Source organism: Dendrobates tinctorius, unplaced genomic scaffold (assembly GCF_039654945.1).
Source record: "Dendrobates tinctorius isolate UK_male_01 unplaced genomic scaffold, ASM3965494v1 ptg000090l, whole genome shotgun sequence".
In the NCBI taxonomy this organism is placed as follows: Eukaryota; Metazoa; Chordata; class Amphibia; order Anura; family Dendrobatidae; genus Dendrobates; species Dendrobates tinctorius.
Genome location: NW_027361758.1, coordinates 7,284,663 through 7,307,112, shown reverse-complemented (window position 1 = coordinate 7,307,112; position 22,450 = coordinate 7,284,663). Strand labels below are relative to the sequence as shown.

General features: G+C 47.6%; 1 protein-coding gene across 3 annotated transcripts in view; it reads right to left on the bottom strand.

The window, feature by feature from the left end:
* Positions 1-22,450, bottom strand: part of KNTC1 (kinetochore associated 1) — a 292,839-nt gene that overhangs the window by 13,371 nt on the left and 257,018 nt on the right. For all 3 annotated transcript variants that reach the window (XM_073586034.1, XM_073586035.1, XM_073586036.1), the window contains one exon: positions 16,012-16,157. In XM_073586034.1, the coding sequence (XP_073442135.1) occupies positions 16,012-16,157 (146 nt within the window). The remainder of the gene's footprint in view (positions 1-16,011; positions 16,158-22,450) is intronic.

Below are 22,450 nucleotides of genomic sequence, written 5' to 3'. Positions count from 1 at the left end.
TTTGATGTCACAAATGCATTGTCCGGTGACATCAAGCCCACAGATTAGTAATGGAGAGGCGTCAATAAGACGCCTCTCCATTACTAATCCTATAGTTGTATTTGTAAATAAATTCACAGCAAGAATAGCTGGGGTCCCCACGCCGTTTTTAAAAAAAAAAAAAAAAAATTATTTATAACGCAGGCTGATGAGAGTATTAATCAGCCGTCGCCTACACTATAAGTAAAATAAAAAAAGAAGAGGGGACCCCTCTAAACTTAATAGCTGTCAGCTTTAGCAAGGTTGGTTGACGGTTGCAGCCCGCCGCTGTAAAGGCCCAGTCACACTAAGCGATATCGCTAGCAATATCGCTAAAGTGTTACCGATTTTGTGACGCAGCAGCGATATTGCTAGCGATATCGCTATGTGTGATACTTACCTCCGACTGTCTACCCCGCTGGTTATCGCTGATCGCGCGAGAACATCCTGGGCCGTTTCTCGTCAGCCGCTTCCTGCTGGCGCCGACGAGCGACGCGTGGAAGCGGGCGGGAGGACGTCAGGATCGCCGCGTCTGACAGGTAAGTAGCGACCGCTGCTGCGTCGCTACATCGCTAGTGAGATCTGCCAGTTTGGCAGCTCACTAGCGACCACTTAGCGATGCACCAGCGATCCTGACTGGGTCATATCGTTGTCAGGATCGCTTAGTGTGACGGGGCCTTAAGTTTTGCCTGGCTGGATATCAATAATACAGGGGAACCCACGCAGTTTTTTTTTTTTTAAATTTATTTATTTATAGTGCAAGCGGTGGCTGATGAACACTCCCATCAGCCGAAGCCTGCTCTCGCTATTATTATAGGCATATAAAGATATGCAAAAACATATCAACAAGGTTGTGGGGGTTATAAATATGCAAAAATTAGTATGATAAGCAAATCGGTAGCTGGATGGGTTACTAACATGGACAACCTACAAAAGGATTCAAGGTATATGAAAATACCACTCAAAGGGTATATAGTGTTTAATTAAAATATGAACTTTATTACAAATTAAAACATAAAAAAATTCAAAAACATGAATTAATAAATAATAAATTGATACATACTGTAGTAACATAGTTATTAGGGTTGAAGGAAGACTTTAAGGCTGGTTTCACACTAGCGTTCGATCGCGCAGAGCATCGTGCGCTATCAGGCGCACGCGCAATGTTCCCCTATGTTTAACATGGTGATTGCAGGGTCTTTCGAATGTACGCGCTCTTCAGCGTTTAGCGTGTGCTGCGCATTTTACAGATGTGCGCCCAGACGCGCCGTACGCTACATGCTGCATTTTTTTTCCCGGCGACATCGTTAAAAAAAAAAAATCGCGCGCGCACAAAAATAGCATTACAGTCTATGTGGTCGCTGACGAGCGCTTGGCACCGCGCACGCGATTTAAGTAAACAGTGTCTAGACACTTGTCTAAAACTCCCCCTAAACATGCAACATTGTTTTGGAGGAGTGTAAATAAAAGAAGGTGTGTTCAGGGTCAGACAATTACTCTACAGACAGCCTTGCAGAGAGCAGACAAGAGCCTACAAGTGTGGATTCAAGCTTCAGAAGCCAAAATGTGAGTATTCTTCAACATTATGTCTGTGTGTCCTGTACAATTTTATAATGTACTAATGTTTTTTTCTTTTCAGCATGTCTTCTTCTGGCTCAATGTATTCGCCAACACGGCAAGAACTGGCCTAAGCTGATCGTGAGGTGAGAATCTTGCTGCCTTTTGGTAAGTATAGCTGCCTCTAGAAATGTGTTTTAATTTTTTCTTTCTTTACAGACATCGGACACAGGCACTGAAGAAGTAGTGCGGGTGCGGTCTGAGCGGCAGCGGTCTGAGCAGGAGCAGTCTGAGGATTCTGAGCGGGAGCAGCGTAGTCAAGTCGTGGCGAGGAGACGCAATGTGAGTGCATATATATATATATTTTTTTTTCTGACTTTATCTTGCTTCTTTTCTGTATCTTTTTGTATTTTTTCCAAAATTCTAAACATTCTATATTTTTTTTCTAGGTTCCACAGCGGGATGACGAAGACGTGTACATTGACAACGAGCACCTTATCCGCCTTGTTGAGGAGCGTATCCCATTGTGGGACAGCCATGACCAGCAGTACAAAGACACAGTGGTGACCCGGTAGCTCTGGAATGAGGTGGCCGCAGCGATGATGGATGGCTGGGACAGCGCCTCTGCAGCTTCAAAAAGGGCGTTCAGTAAGTATAAAGATGCTCTGTGATACTGCATTGATTTTTGGACCTGATGGTGCTGATGTGTTTTTGGCAAGATATATTCTTGCATTAAACACACCAATGCCTTGTGGAAAACTGTGATTGATTTGTGTCTTCAATTGCTGCATTGATTTATGGTCCTGATGGTGCTGGTGTTTTTTTGGCAAGATATATTCTTGCATGAAAAGCACCAATGCCTTGTGGAAAACTGTGATTGATTTGTGTCTTCAACTGCTGCATTGATTTATGGTCCTGATGGTGCTGGTGTTTTTTTGGCAAGATATATTCTTGCATTTAAAACACCAATGCCTTGTGGAAAACTGTGATTGCTTTTTCAACTGCTGTCTTGATCCTGTTTTCACTCTTGCTCCTGATGATACTGTTGTTTTCGCTGATACATATATTCTAGCAGGAAACATAACAGTGTCCTCAGTATCAACAGTGACTGCATTGTGTCTAGAATTTTATTTGTGCTGCAGCATTGACTGTTTGCAAAGTTCTATCCGGTGTGTGTGCTGATAATTAAGTTGCCTTAAGTGCATTTTCTAATTTTTTTTTTCCCCAACAGTGAACAAAATCCGCACACGTCGGTGCTCGATGAAGGACCGCTTCAACACTGATGTTCGTACTGGGGGACAGGTTCGGAGTGGTTCTGCGGCAAGGCGCAGAAGAAAGTACTGCTACCATGGCGAGTTGACTTTCCTTAGACCAGTCCTTGCCAGTAGAGCGTTTTTTTTTGGTTTGTTATTACTATGTGCTTTTCTATTCCACAGGTGATGCTTCTTGTAAATGCATGATACTCATGTTTTCCCTTTCTTTGCACAGCAGTTGGAGCAGCACCCTGCAACCTGTCCCGGTTCTTCATCGATCGACCTCGGACGCGTCCCAGCCATCCGATAGCCAGGAAGCATCTTGCAGGTCAGCAACACAGACAGCTGGTGACCAGGAAGCTGGTCCATCAGGTGTACCCCTGTCCCAGGTATCTGTCAATGGTTATGCGGGCACTACCCGCCAGCGGCAGAGGGCCTTGGACAGGAATGTCATGCCCGAGTTCATGCACTTGAGCGAGGCCTTTAAGGCCAGCCTCAAGGTGCTGGCCGCCAGAACGGAAAGCGGTTTTTCCCTGATGGAACGTGGTTTTAACCACATGGAACACCGCTTCCACTCTGTCGACCAGCGCCTTGACTGTCTGGAGGCGGCCCTCAACAGACCAGCGCACCATTTTTTCAGTAAAATTGAACAGGGCATGGCGGAACACCTTAGTCCTGAGCAACAGCTGAGTTTGTTACAGGCCTGCAACAATGCTTACTTGCAGGCTATGCAGCAGAATCGGTATGTTCAGCAGTCAGTGCTGTCATTTCCAACAGTTCCACCGCTGACTCGCTTTACCACACTACCGACTTCTGCTGCATACCACTGCACGGCCACCTGCATTCCCAGCAAAGCCGGACATCACTACACCACCTCAAGTCTGAGTGCTGCTGGACACTCCTCCGCCACCACCACTATGGCAAGCGCTGCTCCTGTATGGAGCACCACCACCGCCACAGCACCACCAGCTTGGAGCCAAACCACCACAGAACCTGCTTGGGCCACCGACACCACCAGTCAACACCAAAGGAGCACCGCCAGCACTCCGCAGCAACAGAGCACCGCCAGCACTCCGCAGCAACAGAGCACCGCCATCACTCATCAGCAAAGGAGCACAGCCAGCACTCATCAGCAAAGGAGCACCGCCAGCACTCATCAGCAAAGGAGCACTGCCAGCACTCATCAGCAACGGAGCACCGCCAGCACTCATCAGCAACAGAGCACCGCCAGCACTCATCAGCAACAGAGCACCGCCAGCACTCATCAGCAAAGGAGCACCGCCAGCACTCCTCAGCAAAGGAGCACCACCACCTCTCCTCATGTCAACATAACCGCCACCAATTCTCCTCCTCTGAGTCCCCCAAGAACTTTGGATGAGATCCCAGACAGGCAGCCTCCTGCTCAGAACACCGACCCAAATTTCTCTCCTTCTAGGAGCACCGCCACTTCAAGCAGCACCGCCACCGCCACCACAGAGCAGCAAAGGGGTGATCCGCATACCCTATTTTACAGGGCAACGCCACAGTCCACCGTCACCAGGCGGTCAACAAAAGTAAGGCGGTCACAGGCTGCATGTCGGTCCGGGCAGGATATTCCTGCGCCAAAGAAGAAGAGAAAAACTTTGTTTGTCCATCCACCGTCTCCTCCTAATGTGTCTCAAGCTGGCTCAATGACCATTCCAGAGCTCCCTTCCCCCAGTACTTTTGTCTCCCCTTCCTCTACCTCCAGTCGTTCCTCGTCTCTCCACACACCCAAAGTCTCCCAATCTTCCCCCAAACGTCATTCCTAATAAAAAATTTTTGGGTTCTTTTTTGTTTCAAAATAAATGTGCACTTGTGCTTTCAAAAAATTTGGAATGGTTACTGTGTCTATCGCCGACTACACACACTGCGCCGTACACTTAGCGTTTTTGCAACAACATATATCTCCATTACTGTTTCTTGTGTGAGACATGTATCTTGTGTCAGTCTTGGAGATATGTGTGATGTCAACAAACCAAATCTACATGACTTGTCTTTTCAACAACAGTCTCTACATTCTAGTAATATTGCACATACTCGATCCAGCAGGGTTCCCCAACTCCAGTCCTCATGTCCACCAAAAGATCATGTTGTATGGTGTATGGAATCCTCTTTTTTTTGGGCTCTTGTGAATCAGTTATCAATGGAGCTATGGATTTCATTACAACATGATCTGGTGGTGGACCTTGTGGAGTGGAGTTAGGGAACCTTGCTGGATCCAGTCTGTCTGTGCAATATTACTAGAATGTCGACACTGCTGTGAAAAAGACAAGTCATGTAGATTGGTTTCGTTGACAAAACATATCTCCATGACTGACACAAGAAACGTCAGTAATCTAGATATCTGGTGTATTGCACACACTGAATTGAGCAGGGTTTCCCAACTACAGTATTCAAAGCAAACCAACATAGCATGTTTTAGCAATTAAATTTGAGTTAAAAAAAAAAAAAAGTAAACATGATATGTTGGATGACATTTAGGACTACATTTTGAAAACCATGGCTATAGAGGATGGTGTTGAGTGCAAGGCATATCTATTGCTCTCATTTAACTATTAGACAAAAATGCAAGGAACTATAGATATACCTTGTAAATAACCACATAATCTATATAGTCACCTACTCTGGAGTATTAGTGAAATCATGATGCACAAAACACAGCATTATAAATTCACTGATACGCCTGGCTACTTGCTAATGGTATTGGGAGTGTAAAAACAGAGAATGCACTCAGTACAGGTATGAAAAAAGTTTTTTTTATTACCAACAAAGAACATGCAATAAAATTTTTTTAAACCATTTGCTCTTGCCATTCCACCCGTCCTACATCTGAGTTGAAGTATGCCGCAAATTGGTCTCTCATTTTGCCAACTTCAACGGATGACCTGAGAGGGTGCTGTGTAAATACAGGCAATGGATTAGGATCAACATCATCAAGATCAAAGTTCGGGTGCTCTCGAGAAAGTACAAAGTTATGTAGAACAACACAGGCCTTGACCACCTCATCCACTGTTTCCAGTTTTAGATTAATAGCTGTGCCAATAATGCGCCATCTAGATACATGGATACCAAATGCACACTCTACTGTTCTCCTGGCCCTGGTGAGCCTGTAATTGAAAATTCTTTTTTGTAGGTCCAAGTCCCGGCTGGAGTAGGATTTCAGCAGGTTTTGGCACATCCGGAACGAACGCTTCATCACCAACCATTACAAATGGCTGTGGCGGACCTTCGGTGTTGGGAAAAGGCCGTGGCATGGGGAAATTGAAGTTGTTGCCATACAACCTCCTGCCCATGTCCGAGGTCTTAAAAGTCTGGGAGTCATTCCCACGGCCAAATGCCCCAATGTCCACTGCAATAAACATACAGTCTGCATCCGCAATGGCCATCAGTACAGTAGAAAAGTACTTTTTGTAGTTAAAGAACTCAGAGCCTGTTCTTTTGGGCTTGATAATCCGGATGTGTTTCTCATCCACAGCTCCCAAACAGTTAGGGAAATTGCATACAGTCCAGAATCTTTCGGCAATTTCCAACCACTTTACTGCGGTTGGCATGGGCATGAATTCGGGACAAAGACCGTTCCAGAGAGCTCGGCAGGTGTCCGCTACAATTCCAGACAACGTGGAGATTCCAATCCGGTACTGGAAGTGCAGTGACGAGAGGGTCTCTCCAGTAGCCATGAATCTGTGACACAAAGAAAACAATAATTAATATTTGTGTATACATAATTTTTTTAACACGTTAAATTAAAAAAGTTAAAAAAAAATTCTGCAGCCTTTGGTTCAATACATGCCATCCAAAAATTAACGCAGCTTGTAGTTACCGACATGGCAGAACTGTAATTATGCCAGATTTGGAAGAGTACATGTCACAAGCAAGAAAAATCAACAGGCATTGGTTTAGTAAAACTACGTACCTTAATGTGATCAGGAGCCGTTCCTCAGGCGTAATCGCACACCGGAGCTGCGTGTCCTGTCTCCGGATGACTTCTTTTACCCGACAAAGCAAATAGTGAAAGGTTTCTTGGGTCATCCAGGTATAATCCGTAAATTTCTCCGGGTTTGCCTGGAGCTCGCTGTAGAGGGTGTGGTACGCTCCACGGCTCTCTCGGAGTTCTTCGCTGCCTCTCTCTCTCGCTTGGCATAAGCCTGAGCCGTCCTCATGTCCAGATCCAAGTCAAAGTCAAAGCTCTTCCAGAGCAGATCCATGTTTCTCAAGTCAAATGCAAGCAAATGTGAAGAATTCAGGTGTAAACAGGGTCTATATAAAGAATTTCCATAGACATGCCCACTGGTGTCCCATTGGTGGAGTGTGTTGCAAGAATTTTTCAAGGATTTTTTCTCCTGTTTATTGCGCATAAAAAATGCTAACGCATGAAAAACGCTTAAAAACGCGTAAAACGCTGCAATTTTTTGTTGTAATGCGCACAATAATGATACAAAATAACGCAGCGTTTACCAGCGTTTGCATGCGCTTTTGACATGCGTTCCATATGCGCTCCAAACGCAGCGCAAAAAAACGCTAGCGTGAAAGAAGCCTAAGTCCATCTAGTTCAACCCATATCCTATCCTAACCTGCCCTAAGGCCTGTTTCACACATCCGTCTGTCACCATCAGTCAAAATCCGCCGTTTTGCAAAAAAAACGGATCCGCCATTTTGCTTGGCGCATCCGTTTTTTTCCCATTGAGTTGCATTACCGGCGGATGTTGACGGATGGCCATCCGTTCGATCCGTTTTTTTGCGGATCCGCCAAAATGTTGGCGTCCACCAACATGCCCGGACCCGGACGGACAATGCAACGTTTTTCGGGCGGACGGATCCGCAATTCTCATTGCGCATGCCCGAAGGACTTCACTCAGCCGCACATTTAACCCTAAACGCTGTTCTGCCGGCTGAAAAATCAATCTCTCTCTCTCCCCTCCCCAGACAGCGGTTCCTTTAAATTTCTTCCTTCGCCGGATCCGTAAAAAAAAAACGGTCCGGTGGCACACGTTGATGTCCGTACGCAGGCGGATCTGTTTTCCGCCATTTTGGTGGATTTTAACTGACAGAAAAAACTGATGTGTGAAACAGGCCTAACATGTTCATTCAGAGGAAGGCAAAAAAAAAAAAACATGCGGCAAACAGTAAGCTTCACATTGGGGAAAAAATTCCTTCCCGACTCCACATACGGCAATCAGACTAGCTTCCTGGATCATGTATGAGGGATCACAAGAGGAGGTTAATCAAGTATGAAAAGGTGGTAGAGCTGGGGTGAGGTCAGACACAGGAACACTTTGGTGGTGAAACACCTGCTGGTTTGTTGAAGTCAGCACACAACTAAAGGCCCTTTTACATTTAGCGATGCACCAGCGATCCAACCAGCGATCCGACCCGGTCAGGATCGCTGGTGCATCGCTAAATGATCGCTAGTGAGCTTTCATACAGAAAGATCTCACAGCGATGCAGCAGCGACGCAGCGCACGATACTTACCATTCACACACAGCGATCCTGCGTCCTCCGGCCCGCCTCCACGCGTCGCTGGACGTCACAGCAGGAAGTCTCAGCAGGAAGCGCCCGACGAGAAATGGAGCCGGACATTCTCGTGCGATCAGCGATGGACAGCGGGGGAGCCGGTCGGAGGTAAGTATCACACATAGCGATATCGCTAGCAATATCGCTATAACGTCACAAAACCGGTGACGTTTTAGCGATATTGCTAGCGATATTGCTTAGTGTAAAACCCCCTTAAGGCAAGGTTCAGAAAACAAAAATAGAGCCTTCCTGGCTTAACGGAAAACAAAACAAATAATGTATAAAAAAAAGTCCTTTTCTCTGCAGGTTTCAACCTGCAGACACCTGGCAATGTCCTCTGCTCCTCCTTGGAGCTCCGTGGGAGTACCTCCTCTCCCAAGACACCACCCAGACTGTCTCTCATTTCCAGGTATTTAACCAGGACCATGTGATGATCACATAACTGCGACATCACTGCAGGTCCTGCTAGTACACATGCCGGTGTCGGCTCTGCAGTAAAAGATATGGTGAGCACTCTCCCTCCCACTTTATGAGTGCTCACATATAACCAGCCCATGTATGCAGTTTTCTTTAACCCTCCCAACACTTAGTGTGCTGGAGGAAAAATATCCTGGCTTCATACCACTGCTCGCGCTGAACGCAGGCAGAGCAGGGGAGAATGAGGACCGCTGCCTTCAGCACTCGGCGGCTGGAGACAGCGGGAACAATACTGCTGCTTCCCAGGCACCGATATGTGTCACACTGATGTCATCCCTCTGTCTTCATTGTGCACGTGTGTGGGACGTTTTGTGGCCAGTGCTGCTGTTAAACGGACATGTCAGCATGTTTTGCCCATGGATACATGTTCCGTAGAAACACACAGACATATGCACAGATTAATTCACTTGAATGGGTCTACATGTTTAAGTGTCTCCGGCACGTGTGAAAACTGTCACCACACATACACACCGACGTCTGAAAAAGCACTAAATGCATGAGCATTTTCTAGTCTGGTCATGGTTAGATCAGTGAATGCCCAAAAATCCTGTCTGCTGTGCCCTGGCTTGAGTGTAACTATCTGCCTACTAGCGCCAGTGATCAGGGTATCAGAGTACCTGATAAAAAAGCAATGAATTACCAAAGGCTGTAACTTTGCGCAGAGCTCACTGGACATCAGGTCTATTTCAGCGTCTATAAGCTCCCAGCCACCAAGTGCTGTAACTCCCATCCCTCTCCACATCCCCTCTGGCTTACTCCACATACAGTATGACCCAGTCACAAAAGAAGAAGTCTCCAGGTTCCTCTCTTCTTCTCATCCTACTACATGCACCACTAACCCCAGTCCCTCACACGTACTCCAGTCTCTCTCCAGTCATCACTACGCACCTAACTAAAATCTTCAATCTCTCCCTCTCCTCTGGTTTCTTCCTCCTCTCCTTCAAATACTATCATTATGCCATTATTAAAAAGATCCTCTCTTGACCCATCCTGCACAAAATAACTACAGACCATTGTCCAATCTCCACTTCATCTCTAAACTCTTGGAGCGCCTGGTCTACTCCCATCTTATCAGTTACTTCTCCACTCTCTCTCCCCTAGATCCATCACAGTCTGGCTTCTGCCCCCTACATTCTTCAGAAACTTCACTCATTTAAGTGACCAACGACCTTTTGACAGCAAAATGTAATGGTGACTGCTCTCTTGTTTATTCTTCTCGATCTCTCTGCAGCTTTCAACACCATTTGACCACCACCTCCTACTCTGTCTTGGTTCTCTTCCTATCTTTCTGACCACTCCTTCAGGGTATTGTTCGCTGGCTCCACTACTTCTCACTATTGGGGTAGATCATGGTTCAGTCCTTAGCTCTCTCCTCTCGCTACACGGCCCCAATTGAACACACCAATAGCAAATTTGGCTTTCAGTACCATCTTTATGCTGATGACACACAACTATATACGTCATCCCCTGACCTTACCCCCACTATACTACAGAACGCCAGTGACTGACTGTCCGCAGTTTCCAACATCGTATCTGCTCTCTACCTGAAACGCAACCTTTCCAACACTGAACTACTTCTGCTCCCACTATCTACGTACCTCCCTCTCTGTGTGTGGCACTGTGAGCCCCATCGAGGACAGTGATGATAATGTGTGCAAAAACTAAAGCGCTGTGGAATACGTTGGCGATATAGAAATAAATAAGTTATTATTATTATTACAATAACACCTAGGCAGCAGGCTCGATGTCTGGGTGTTATGTTTGACACCAATCTTTCATTCACCTCCTATATATAATCTCTTGCGTGATCTTGTTGCTTGCACCTAAAGAACATCTCTAGAATTTGCCCCTTTCTCACCATGGAAACAACAAAAACCCTCAATGTTGCCCTGATCCACTCTTGCCTTTACTATTGCAATTCTCCATTAATTGGCCTCCCCATCACTCCACTTTTCCCTATCCAGTCCATCCTCAATGCAGCAGCCAGGGTCATCTATCTGGCTAATTGTTACTAGGACGCCACTGCTCTGTGCCAGTCATTGCTCGTTTTCAACCACATAGCTCTCCACTGTGCAGCACACCCTCATTTCTCCTCCCTCATTTCTGTTTATCAGCCTACCCATTCTCTATGCTCTGCAAGAGACTTTTGACTAAAATCCGCACTAATACATACCTCCCACTCCTGACTTCAAGACTACTCCCAAGTTGCACCAATTCTCTGGAATGCTCTACCCAAAGAAATTAGGACTAACCACAACTTATACAGTTTTATGAGCTTCCTAAAAATACATCTGTTTAGGGTGGCCTATCGTGTTCTCTAATGAAATTCCTTTTTGTATATAGCCCATTTTCTATTCTTCTGAACATAATTCTCCATCAAACTCCACTGCACCCAAAAGAACTACAAATATTGGCTGGTGACTAGCTCATGTAGCCTTTATCTACCTCTACCTTTATCATTCCCTCAAGATGGTGTTACCATCATTGTAAATAAGTATCTGGACTTTGTGCTACCCCCACCTCAATGTAGATTGTAAGATCTAACAAGCAGAGTCATCGTTATTTTTGCTTTAATTATTGTATCATCTTTAACTATGTTACTAATGACTGTTGTATATGAATCTCTGAATTGTAAAGCGCTGTGGAATCTTTATAAATAAAGATTATTATCTCCCTCGCCACTTAGGGATTTCCTGCTGGAGACTAAGGCTACTTTCACATTAGCGTCGTGCGACGGCCGTCGCCCTGCGTAGGGGCGACGTACCGTCGCACGCTGTGAAAGGCGTGCACAACGCGGGCAGCGGATGCAGTTTTTCATCGCATCCGCTGCCCCATTGTAATGTCCGGGGAGGGGGCGGAGTTTCGGCCGCACATGCGCGGTACAAAATGGCGGAGACGACGCACAAAAAAAAGTTACATGTAACGTTTTTGTGTGCGTCGCGGCCGCCAAAACATGACGCATCCGTCACATGACGGATGCGACGTGTGGCAATGCGTCGCTAATGTAAGTCAATGGAGAAAAAACGCATCCTGCAGGCAATTTTGCTGGATGCGTTTTTTCCCCAAAACGACGCATTGCGACGTACGTCACACGACGCTAATGTGAAAGTAGCCTAATAGGAAGGCAGAGAGAAGTTTCATCTGCGCTGCCTGGAAAAGACTGAGGTGCTTGGGAATGCCACATTCCAAAGAGGGGAAGACCCAACACTGCAACTCCCCAGGAGTGTCTGCAGAGGAGGACAAGTAACAGAAGGTAAGGGGTACAATGATTACATAATATCACGGAGGAAGTGATGACTCCTGGAGAAAGAAATAGGGAAACTGTGGAACTAAAATACAGTGCTGTGCAAATTAATTGGGACAAAGCATTTTTTTTTAAGTAAAATCGTAAGTTGATTACCAGACAGTGATTAAAACCAGTTTTAGCGGCTTTGAACAGGTGTGAGTGCCTGTTCAAAGCAGTTAAAACTAGTTTGACTCACTGACTAGTAACCAACTTACGATTTTACTTAAAAAAATGCTTTGTCCCAATTAATTTGCACAGCACTGTATGTCATCCTGATAAAACCTTCTACTGCAAACTCTGGTGAATACAAAATAGGGGTGCTTCAAATGGGGAAAAGGGCGTGTAAGAGAAATGGGAGGGGGCAGGTATTTAGAATTAGAATTTACTATTTATGCATGGGAAAAGGTAAATAATAGGGAAAAGGCTATAAAGATAATCTGAGTGCTGCAGACCTGTGGGGGTGTAGATGATGTGCGTGCTGCAGACCTGTGGGGGTGTAGATGATGTGCGTGCTGCAGACCTGTGGGGGTGTAGATGATGTGTGTGCTGCAGACCTGTGGGGGTTAAGATAATGTGTGTGCTGCAGACCTGTGGGGGTTAAGATAATGTGTGTGCTGCAGACCTGTGGGGGTGTAGATAATGTACATGCTGCAGACCTGTGGGGGTGTAGATAATGTGTGTGCTGCCAACCTGTGGGGGTGTAGATAATGTGCAAGTTGCAGACCTGTGGGGGTGTAGATAATGTACATGCTGCAGACCTGTGGGGGTTAAGATAATGTGCGTGCTGCAGACCTGTGGGGGTGTAGATAATGTGTGTGCTGCAGACCTGTGGGGGTGTAGATAATGTACATGCTGCAGACCTGTGGGGGTGTAGATAATGTACATGCTGCACCACCTGTGGGGGTGTAGATAATGTGTGTGCTGCAGACCTGTGGGGGTGTAGATAATGTACATGCTGCAGACCTGTGGGGGTGTAGATAATGTGTGTGCTGCCAACCTGTGGGGGTGTAGATAATGTGCAAGTTGCAGACCTGTGGGGGTGTAGATAATGTACATGCTGCAGACCTGTGGGGGTGTAGATAATGTGTGTGCTGCAGACCTGTGGGGGTGTACATAATGTACATGCTGCAGACCTGTGGGGGTGTAGATGTGTGTGCTGCCAACCTGTGGGGATGTAGATAATGTGCAAGTTGCAGACCTGTGGGGGTGTAGATAATGTGTGTGCTGCAGACCCGTTGGGGGTGTAGATAATGTACATGCTGCAGACCTGTGGGGGTGTAGATAATGTGCGTGTTGCAGACATATGGGGGTGTAGATAATGTGTGTCCTGCCGACCTGTGAGGGTGTAGATAATGTGCATGCTGCAGACCTGTGGGGGTGTAGATAATGTGCATGTTGCAGACCTGTGGGGGTGTAGATAATGTGCATGTTGCAGACCTGTGGGGGTGTAGATAATGTACATGCTGCAGACCTGTGGGGGTGTAGATAATGTGCATGTTGCAGACCTGTGGGGGTGTAGATAATGTGCATGTTGCAGAACTGTGGGGGTGTAGATAATGTGCGTGCTGCAGTCTTGTGGGGTGTAGATAATGTGTGTGCTGCGCATAGATAATGTGCGTGCTGCTGACCTGTGGGAGAGTAGATAATGTGCATGCTGCCGACTTGTGTGAGTGTAAATCTGCATGCTGCAGACCTGTGGGAGTGTATATAATGTGCGTGCTGCGAACCCATGAGGATGTAGATAATGTGCAAGCTGACGAAACTGTGTGCATATACTGTGTGTGTGTTTATAATGTGCATGCTGCAAATCTGTGTGCGTGTATAATGTGAGTGTGAAGCTCTGGAGAGGGACAGAAGTGCACACAAACGCGTTATTAGTGAAAACTGTTTTGGAATTCCAAAGCTCTTCATTCTGGCAACACAGCCCTCCTAAACCTCCCAGCTCCATTTTTGCAATCTAAGGCTGTGTGCCCACGATGCGATTTTTAAGCGTTTTTTGCAGCGAAAATGTTTAAAAATCTTGTACAGAACGCACCCCATGCATTCCTCTGGCATTCCGCACATGCTGTGCTAATGCTGCGCTTTTTTCCGCGGCGGAATCGCATCATGGAAAAAAATGCAGCATACTCATTCTTTTTTGCGGAATCTCAAAGAATTGCCGCGATTCCGCACCCATAGGAATGCATGGGAACCGCTTACTTCCCGCATGTGGCTATGCCCACCATGCGCAAAGTTAAGCGTCTCATGTGCGGTTGGTACCCATGGTGTGGAGGAGAGGAGACTGTCCTCCAGGCCCTGGGTACCATACCACTGTAAAAAAAAAAGAATAAAAAATCGGGGTATATTTACCTTCCGACGTCCCGCGCTGCAATCCCGTGCCTCAGCGTTCCCAGTAATGTCTTGCGGCAAGGTCCTGTGATGACGTAGTCTCGTGTTACTCTAGCGGTCTCGTGAGATCGCTATAGCAACGCGAGACCAACGTCATCACAGGTCTCGCAAGGCATCGCTGGGAACGGGAGCGTCGCTGAGACTGCGCGGGACGTCGGAAGGTAAATATACCCAGATTTTTTTAATTATTTTTTACATTCTATCTTTTACTATTGATGCCGCATAGGCAGCCTCAATAGTAAAAAGCTGGTCACACTTGTCAAACACTATGTTTGACGAGTGAGACCAACCTGTCAATAATTTTCCAAGCGATGCTTCAAATCGCTTGGAAAGTGCTTGATTATCGCACACGAAAATCGCGGCAAAATCGCGAACATAATCGCGGTGAAATCGCGGTAAAATCGCGCGGGGAAAAAAACCGCGCAATTTCTGGGAAGGAGTCCGGTTTTCAACGCTACGTGGGCACATAGCCTAAACATCCCAGCTTCCATTTTAGCTATAATGTGTGTTTATCAGACCTGGTGATTGTATATATTGTGTGTGGTGTAGTACTGTGTATAGAGAAACTTCAGTAACTATTTACCTGCATTGTCTTGAGTTCTTCAAAGTAGAATACAGATACGACCTGTCCAAGACATGTTATTCAGTGCTCTTTCAGTGTTTCATTAGTTTAACAATTTGAGTGAAAAATAGCATCAGTTTGTACTCAAATACACCACGAGTTTGTGCAAAACCTGGTAACTCATGGTGAGTATATTTCAATTTTATGAAATATTTAGCTTTCGGCTCTTTAATAGCCCCCATAAATGTTGATTGTAGTTGAAGTCGGGTGGCTTCGTAGAAAGTCAAGGTAAAAGAAAGTCATCAGTGCCCCTGGTTCCTCTTTGGTCTTCTAGAAGTTCTTGCAGTTTGGGGGGAATTAAACAATCCACCACAAAAACCCAAGTGATGAATAATATAAGGATACTGAGTTGGTATATAGGTTTGCCATGTTTTTTGGACATTGTGAACTATTACACACATTAAGAGATAGTTCAGACAAGTGTATTACCCAAACGTGTACGACACAGACCACATGCATCTATTATTGCTAAAGTGCTAGTACACGTGGACGATTTTCCACAAGACCAACAGTCTTGAGTAGAAAAAATTACTATATGCACTCTACTTGCCCAATTTATGAAGCACATAAATGCATATAAATGGCATGGAGGTCCTGCACTGGTTCGATATGTGGATATGCAAAAAGAGTTTTATTTTATGGCCGCCTGATCTCGGCCAAAGAGGGGAACTGGGTATACAGAAAGTGAGGATTCACAAGTCTGCAGTCACACAAAGAGACTGTAGACTTGTAGCCTAAGGGCGGGCAATCCCTCTAACATTCCATACATTATAATTTAATAAAAGCAAGCTCTGCTACTATTTTTCTATTATATTGTCTGAAATTCTGGACTTATTGGAGTTTTGCTCTCGCACTTACATAATATCCAAAGACTTACCAATTTCTCTCTACAAAGTAATTTGCAAATTCCTTCACACGATTAGAAAGAACTACATGCATCTTCACAACATCATAGCATTTACTTTTTAAGAACTTTTCCAACTGTTTCTTTTCAATCATATTGTTCAAAACTATTGCTTTTATCTGCAAGAAAAGTAACAGAAAAGTGAAATGGAAATCTTTATGTGAATTTGACAACTGAGAAAAGTTCTAGTATAAAAGCTTTCTACATAATGACGCTGTTTGAGACGGATCCTGCCTGTTACCTGCCTGAAAAAGCCCAGCAAAAAATGTAAAAACGACATTGCTGTGGACATGTTCAGTCTTTGTCTATTCTACTAATCACCTCAGAGTTCGGAAACTGTGAAACATTGAAACATGGATTTTTGTGATAACTCACCGTAAAATCCTTTTCTCCGAGACGCTCATTGGGGGACACAGATACTGTGGGTGTATGCTTCTGCCGCTAGGAGGCTGACACTAAGTGAAAAAAAAGAGGTTAGCTCCTCCTCCGTCGTATACACCCTCGCCCCTATTGCGGGAGGAGCTCAGTTTGGTTCCAAAGCAGTAGGAGGACAACAAAATCAGCCTTAATACAGGTACAACATGTCCAGAAAAGGACCACCCTTATATTACATAAATAAATGCGTATTAACTAAACAGAGCCAACTGGCTAATAGGGTGGGTGCTGTGTCCCCCAATGAGCGTCTCGGAGAAAAGAATTTTACGGTGAGTTATCACAAAAATCCATATTCCTCCTTCGCCTCATTGGGGGACACAAATACTGTGGGACGTCCTAAAGCAGTCCCTGGGTGGGAGATTGACTCACCGATCCAAGCTACATGCACCTCTTGTTTAACAGGTACGCCACCGCTGCTTGGAGAATCCTTCTACCCAGGCTCGCATCCGCCGAGGCCTGAGCATGGATATTATAATGTTTGGCAAATGTGTGCAGGCTGGACCAGGTTGCTGCCCTGCAAACCTGTTCCATCGAAGCCTGGTGCCGAAGCGCCCAAAAGGCGCCCCCTGCCCGGGTAGAGTGCGCTCCGATCCCTGCTGGAATCGGCGTGCCTCTAATGCGCTAGGACTACTGAATTGTCCAAAGAATCCATCTGGCTATGGTCGATTTTGAGGCAGCGAGTCCCTTCCTGCGCCCTTCAGGGAGCATGAACAGTGTGTCCGTCTGACGAAAGGGTGCCGTCCGCGACACATACCTTCAGAGGGCTCTTACCAGGTCTAACGTGTGAAGAGCCTTTTCCACATGGCGCACTGGTGCTGGACAAAATGAAGGCAAAACAACATCTTCATTAATGTGAAAAGAGGACACGACTTTCGGCAGAAAAGGAGGGGCTGGTCTGAGGACCACCTTATCCCTATGGAAAGTGAGGAACGGAGCTCGGCAGGATAGGGCCGCCAACTCTGAAACCCGCCTGATGGAAGAGATGGCCACTAGGAACACCACTTTCCAGGTAAGGTACCTCAAAGAGATATTCTGAAGTGGTTCAAATGGAGCTTCCTGCAGAACACTTAGGACCATGTTAAGGTCCCAGGCGTCCATAGGCGCCTTATAAGGAGGTACCAAGTGGGAGACTCCCTGAATGAAAGTCTTCACCTGCAAATTGGTAGCAATTCTGTGCTGGAACAGGACGGATAAGGCCTGTATATTTGTCTCCTGAGGGACCCTGGACCTTCCAGGTGTGGTGGTAAATTCGTGCTGAAGCAGGCTTCTGGGCGCCAATCATTGTAGCGACCACCTCGCTCCCAAACCCTGCCTGGGTTAGAATCCAAGATTCAACGGCCATGCCGCCAAGCACAGGGTCCCTGAGTTAGGGTGGCAAATCGGCCCTTGAGACAGTAGATCTGGGTGCCAAGGAACGTCGACGAGCAGCTGCATTAGATCTGCGTCCCACGCTCGACGGGGCCAGCATGACCACCGGCACCCCTTCCGTCTTGATCTTTTTGATGACTCTCGGAAGTAGTGGCAGTGTGGGAAATAGATATGGGAGGTGAAACTGGTTCCATAGCAGAACCCACGCGTCCACCGCGAATGCCTGCGGGTCCCTGGCCTAAGCGACATATGTGGTCACCTTGGCATTCACTCTGGAAGCCATCAGGCCCACATCCGGAGCTTCCCACAGTTGACAAATCTGCTGAAAAACTTCGGGATGTAGAGACCACTCTCCTGGCCGGCTGAGAAAGTCTTCCGCCCAATTTTCCACGTCCCGGAATGTGGACAGCCGAAATCACCAAGTGGTTTGCTTCGGCCCACTGAAGAACGAGCTCCACCTCTGGTTGCTCTGCTGCGGGTGCCCCCTTGATTATTTATTTAAGCCACCGCCGTGGCGTTGTCCAATTGAATCCAGACGGGGCGGCCTGCTAGAAAGTGAAGAAACTTCTGCAGAGCCAGCCGAATTGCTCGTATCTCCAATAAGTTGATCGGGAGGCATGCCTCCTGTGACGACCACCGTTCCTGGGCTGTGTGATGGCGAAACACCGCTCCCCCACTGAGGAGGCTGGCGTCGGTTGTCATTCCCAGCCAATGATCTGGGGGGAAAGGTTTCCCCTGGGCCAGAGAGGAACTGTTTATCCACTATCCGAGCGACTGCCTGACTTGAGAGCACAGTCGGCACCGCCGATCGAGCGTGAAAGGATTCTTGTCCCAGGCTGACAAGAGGGTGCGCTGCAGGGGGCGAAGGTGGAACTGGGCGACAGGTATCGCTTCCATTGCTGCTACCATTTTACCTAGAATCCTCATCCCGGATCGGATGGTACGAGGGACTGGTTGGCGAAGTGTCCGGACTCCCTGCCGGAGAGCTAGCGCCTTTTCCAGAGGGAGAATTACCAACCCTTGGCAAGTGTCGAAGATCATCCCTAGGAAGGAGATCCTCTGAGCTGGCACAAGGGATGACTTCATTGCATTGCTAATCATCCTAAGCAGGCAAGAGTATCTAGCATGATGTTGACCTTTTCCTCGCATGCCCGTATTGACGGGCCCTTGACCAAGAGGTCGTCCAGATAAGGCAAGATGACTATGCCTCGAGAATGCAGTGTGGCCATGACAACTGCCATAACCTTTGTGAACACTCTGGGAGCCATGGCTAGCCCGAAGGGTAGCGCTACGAACTGAAAATGTTGATCGCCGATGGTGAAGCGTAGAAACCTCTAATGAGGAGGAAAAATGGGAATATGCAGCTATGCGTCCTGGATGTCTATTGAGGCCAAGTATTCTCACTGCTCCATGGCCGATATGACTGAACGGAGAGACTCCATCCGGAAATGTCTGATCCTGATGAATTTGTTCAGAAGCTTTAGGTCCAAAACAGGCCTGACAGACCCGTCCTTTTCGGGAACCGCAAAAAGGTTGGAATAGAAACCCTGAGCTCTTTCGTGTTCCGGTACTGGAACAATGACTCCGTTGTGCTGGAGCGATTTGATGGCTCCCAATAGAGCCCTTGCCTGGGTATCCACCCTGGGAAGCCGGGAAAAAAAAAAACCGTCTTGGAGGATATCTGACAAATTCTATTCTGTAACCCGAGGCCACCGATTCCTTTCCCCATGCGTCGTGAGCGACATTGACCCAGACGTAGTGAAACCAGAGTGGGCGGCCGCCCACCTTGCCGGTGTCGTCTGGTAAAGGCCTCGAGTCATTTGGCCGACGATCTTTGGGATCTGGATCCCCTTGATCTAGGCTGCTGAGTATGCATTCTCCCCAATGGGTTGGATCTATATGAGACCTGCTGCTCCCTATCCTGGTTGGGGCAGCCTGAGGCGGCGGAATTGGCCGCTGTAGTCGTCCCGGGGTTGCGAAAGGCCCGAAAACGTGCCTGTAAACGGGTGACGAAAAAGCGTTTTGACCTTTTGTTGAGGGAGAAACCCGTTCTTTCCTCCTGTGGAGTCGGAGATAAGTTGATCCAACTTCTCCCCAAATAGGTGGCCGCAATGATAAGGCAGGGAAGTCAAGGACTTCTTAGAAGTAGAATCGGCTCGCCATGTCCTTAACCATAGGGCTCTTCTGATAGAAATTGCATTAGCGGCAGCAAGTGCCGAGCAATTGTCCACATCCCAAAACGCATTGATTACATAGTCTCCGGCCATCGCCATCTGACCTGCGACCTCCGAAATCTCTGCAGGTAGATCCTGCTCCTGCGCGACCTTGTTTAATGTTTCTGACCATGATATCATAGCCTTGGCTACCCAAGGTGCTGCGAATGAGGGAGCGAGCGCTGACCCTGACGCCTCATATACTGAGCGAGCTAAGCTCTCTATAAGGCGATCCGTGGGATCCTTAATTGAGGAAACACTAGGGGCGGATAGCAGGGTCTTAGTGGCTAGGCGCAAAACTGGAGGATCCCCAACGGGGATTCCATCCATTTTTTTACAGAGGTCCTGAGCAAACGGATACCTTGTTTCGAGGGCCTTTTGACCCGAGAAACGCCTGTCTGGACGTTCTCTGTGCCGCTGCACTATGTCCTCAAACTCCGGGTGAGAGGAAAAAATTCTGTGCGGGCGCTTCACTCGCTTACATGCCACTTTATGCCCCGTAGCCGCTGCGGGATCATCCTCAATCCCCAGGGTCTGATTGACGGCTTCTATGAGGCTGTCCACTGTTTCACGTGATCCTGGAGTGTCCAGGTCAAGGGGCTCGTCTGAGTCGCAATCTGAGGTCTGCTCGCCATCAACCACTGGTGACGGGGAGCGAGAAGCAGAGCTTACGGATGCCAAGGCACCGGATGGACTGGGCGACACCGTGTGGATTTGTTTCCTCCGGGTCTGCCTGGAGTGAGAGCAGCCCCTGCAGGCCGGAGGCTTTTGTGAGGTGGAGGTTCCCTCTAAAGCCGGCAAGCCATTGTCCCTGCCCCTATCTGGGGCTTGAAGGGACTCTATTGCTCTCGTAAGCGACACCATGGACTGTGACAGAGATAGGGCCCACTCCGGGGACACATTGGCTACAGTCGCAGGGGAGGGCTCCTGGGTGCGTTCGGAGTCACAGTGTTGTGAACTCATTTTCTGGTTTACCTCTGGCTTCTAGTGAGGGTGGTGGAGCTGGCTGTGTTGACAGAGGAGTTGTGAGTTCTCCATCTGGGCTCCCTCTGGTGGTGACAGTAGGTAATGAAGCTGATCTAAATGGCAGAGACCTGTCACCTGAGGAGGAGGACTGTGATTGGACATCAGGAGTCTCTGACTGGATTTAAGACAGCCGACTCCCTAATTCTGCGCTGGTGATTTTCTCCTGCCCTGAGGTTCTGGTTTCCAGTTCTGTTCCTGCCTTCTCAAGCTAAGTGTGCTCTGCTATTTTCTCTCATGAGATTTGGTCTGGTTTACTCAGTTTATGTGGTCAGCTAGCCCCCGCTGGGGCTGTGCTGAATTTCCTCGGTTTATGCCAGTTTGCTTTTTGTCCCTGATCAGATTGGTCTCTTTTTGCTCTGTCTTCAGAATATACCAGAGTTCTGATATAGGGAATTGAAGTCTAGCGACTTCAGGGTTTTTGTTATCAGAAAGTTTTTGGCTGGATTTGGTGCGTGATTGCAGACAGTATCCTTCCTTTCCTGTCCTTTCTAGTTAGTGTGGGCCCCATCGTTTGCTCAGCCTATTTTTCTATCTGTGTTTGTGTTTTCCTCTTGTCTTACCGACAATACATGGTTGGGGGCTGTCTTTTGCTTTGGTGTCTGCTCTGTGGCAGTTTAGATTTCCCCTTTTCTTGCTTTAGGCTTATTTAGTTCTCCGGCTGTGACGAGGCGTCTAGGATCATCGTAGGCACGCTCCACGGCTACTGTTAGTTGTGTGGATAGTGGATAGGATCAGGGGTCTGCAATCCGCGTAGTTACCAACCTCTCTGGTTTTCTGTGGCTTAGTTTGATTTCATTTTTCCTCCTCGGTGACTCATTCATAACACACAGGCTTCGCATAATTTTTGGCTCTGTGCTCGTGGAAACCTAACCCACAAGAAATGCATGCGGCATAAAGGAACGTGAGCGATTTACCCTTTTCGGTCATATTGCTGCCAGGCCTAATTTATATGAGGGTTGAGGGGAAGGGATAAGGAGGAAAAAAACACCTTTAATCGCCAGTAGCGAGCCTCTAGGGTCGGGGGTCACACTTACCCCGTCCTGTGTCCCACCGTGTTCCTGCCGCTGCCCAGCGGTCCTTTCCTCTAGGTAGGCCGGGACGTTCCTCTCCCGGTCGCGGCCTACCCTGCGATGAAGCCGGGGGCTCAATTTGTTCGGCGTCTCGCCGGGGGCGGGACTTCCGCCCGCGGCCTACTCACGGCCGAAGCAGCGGGCTAAATTTTGCTGGCGGCCTCTGCCTTTATCCCCTGCGATCCCTGCCGCCGGAACCCGGCGTCCCCGCCTGGTGGAAGGAGGCAGGAGAGGGAAGGAGGATTGCTTTACACTCCCTAAGATGCCTGGAGCTTCAGTGGATTCCCCGAAACGCTTCCG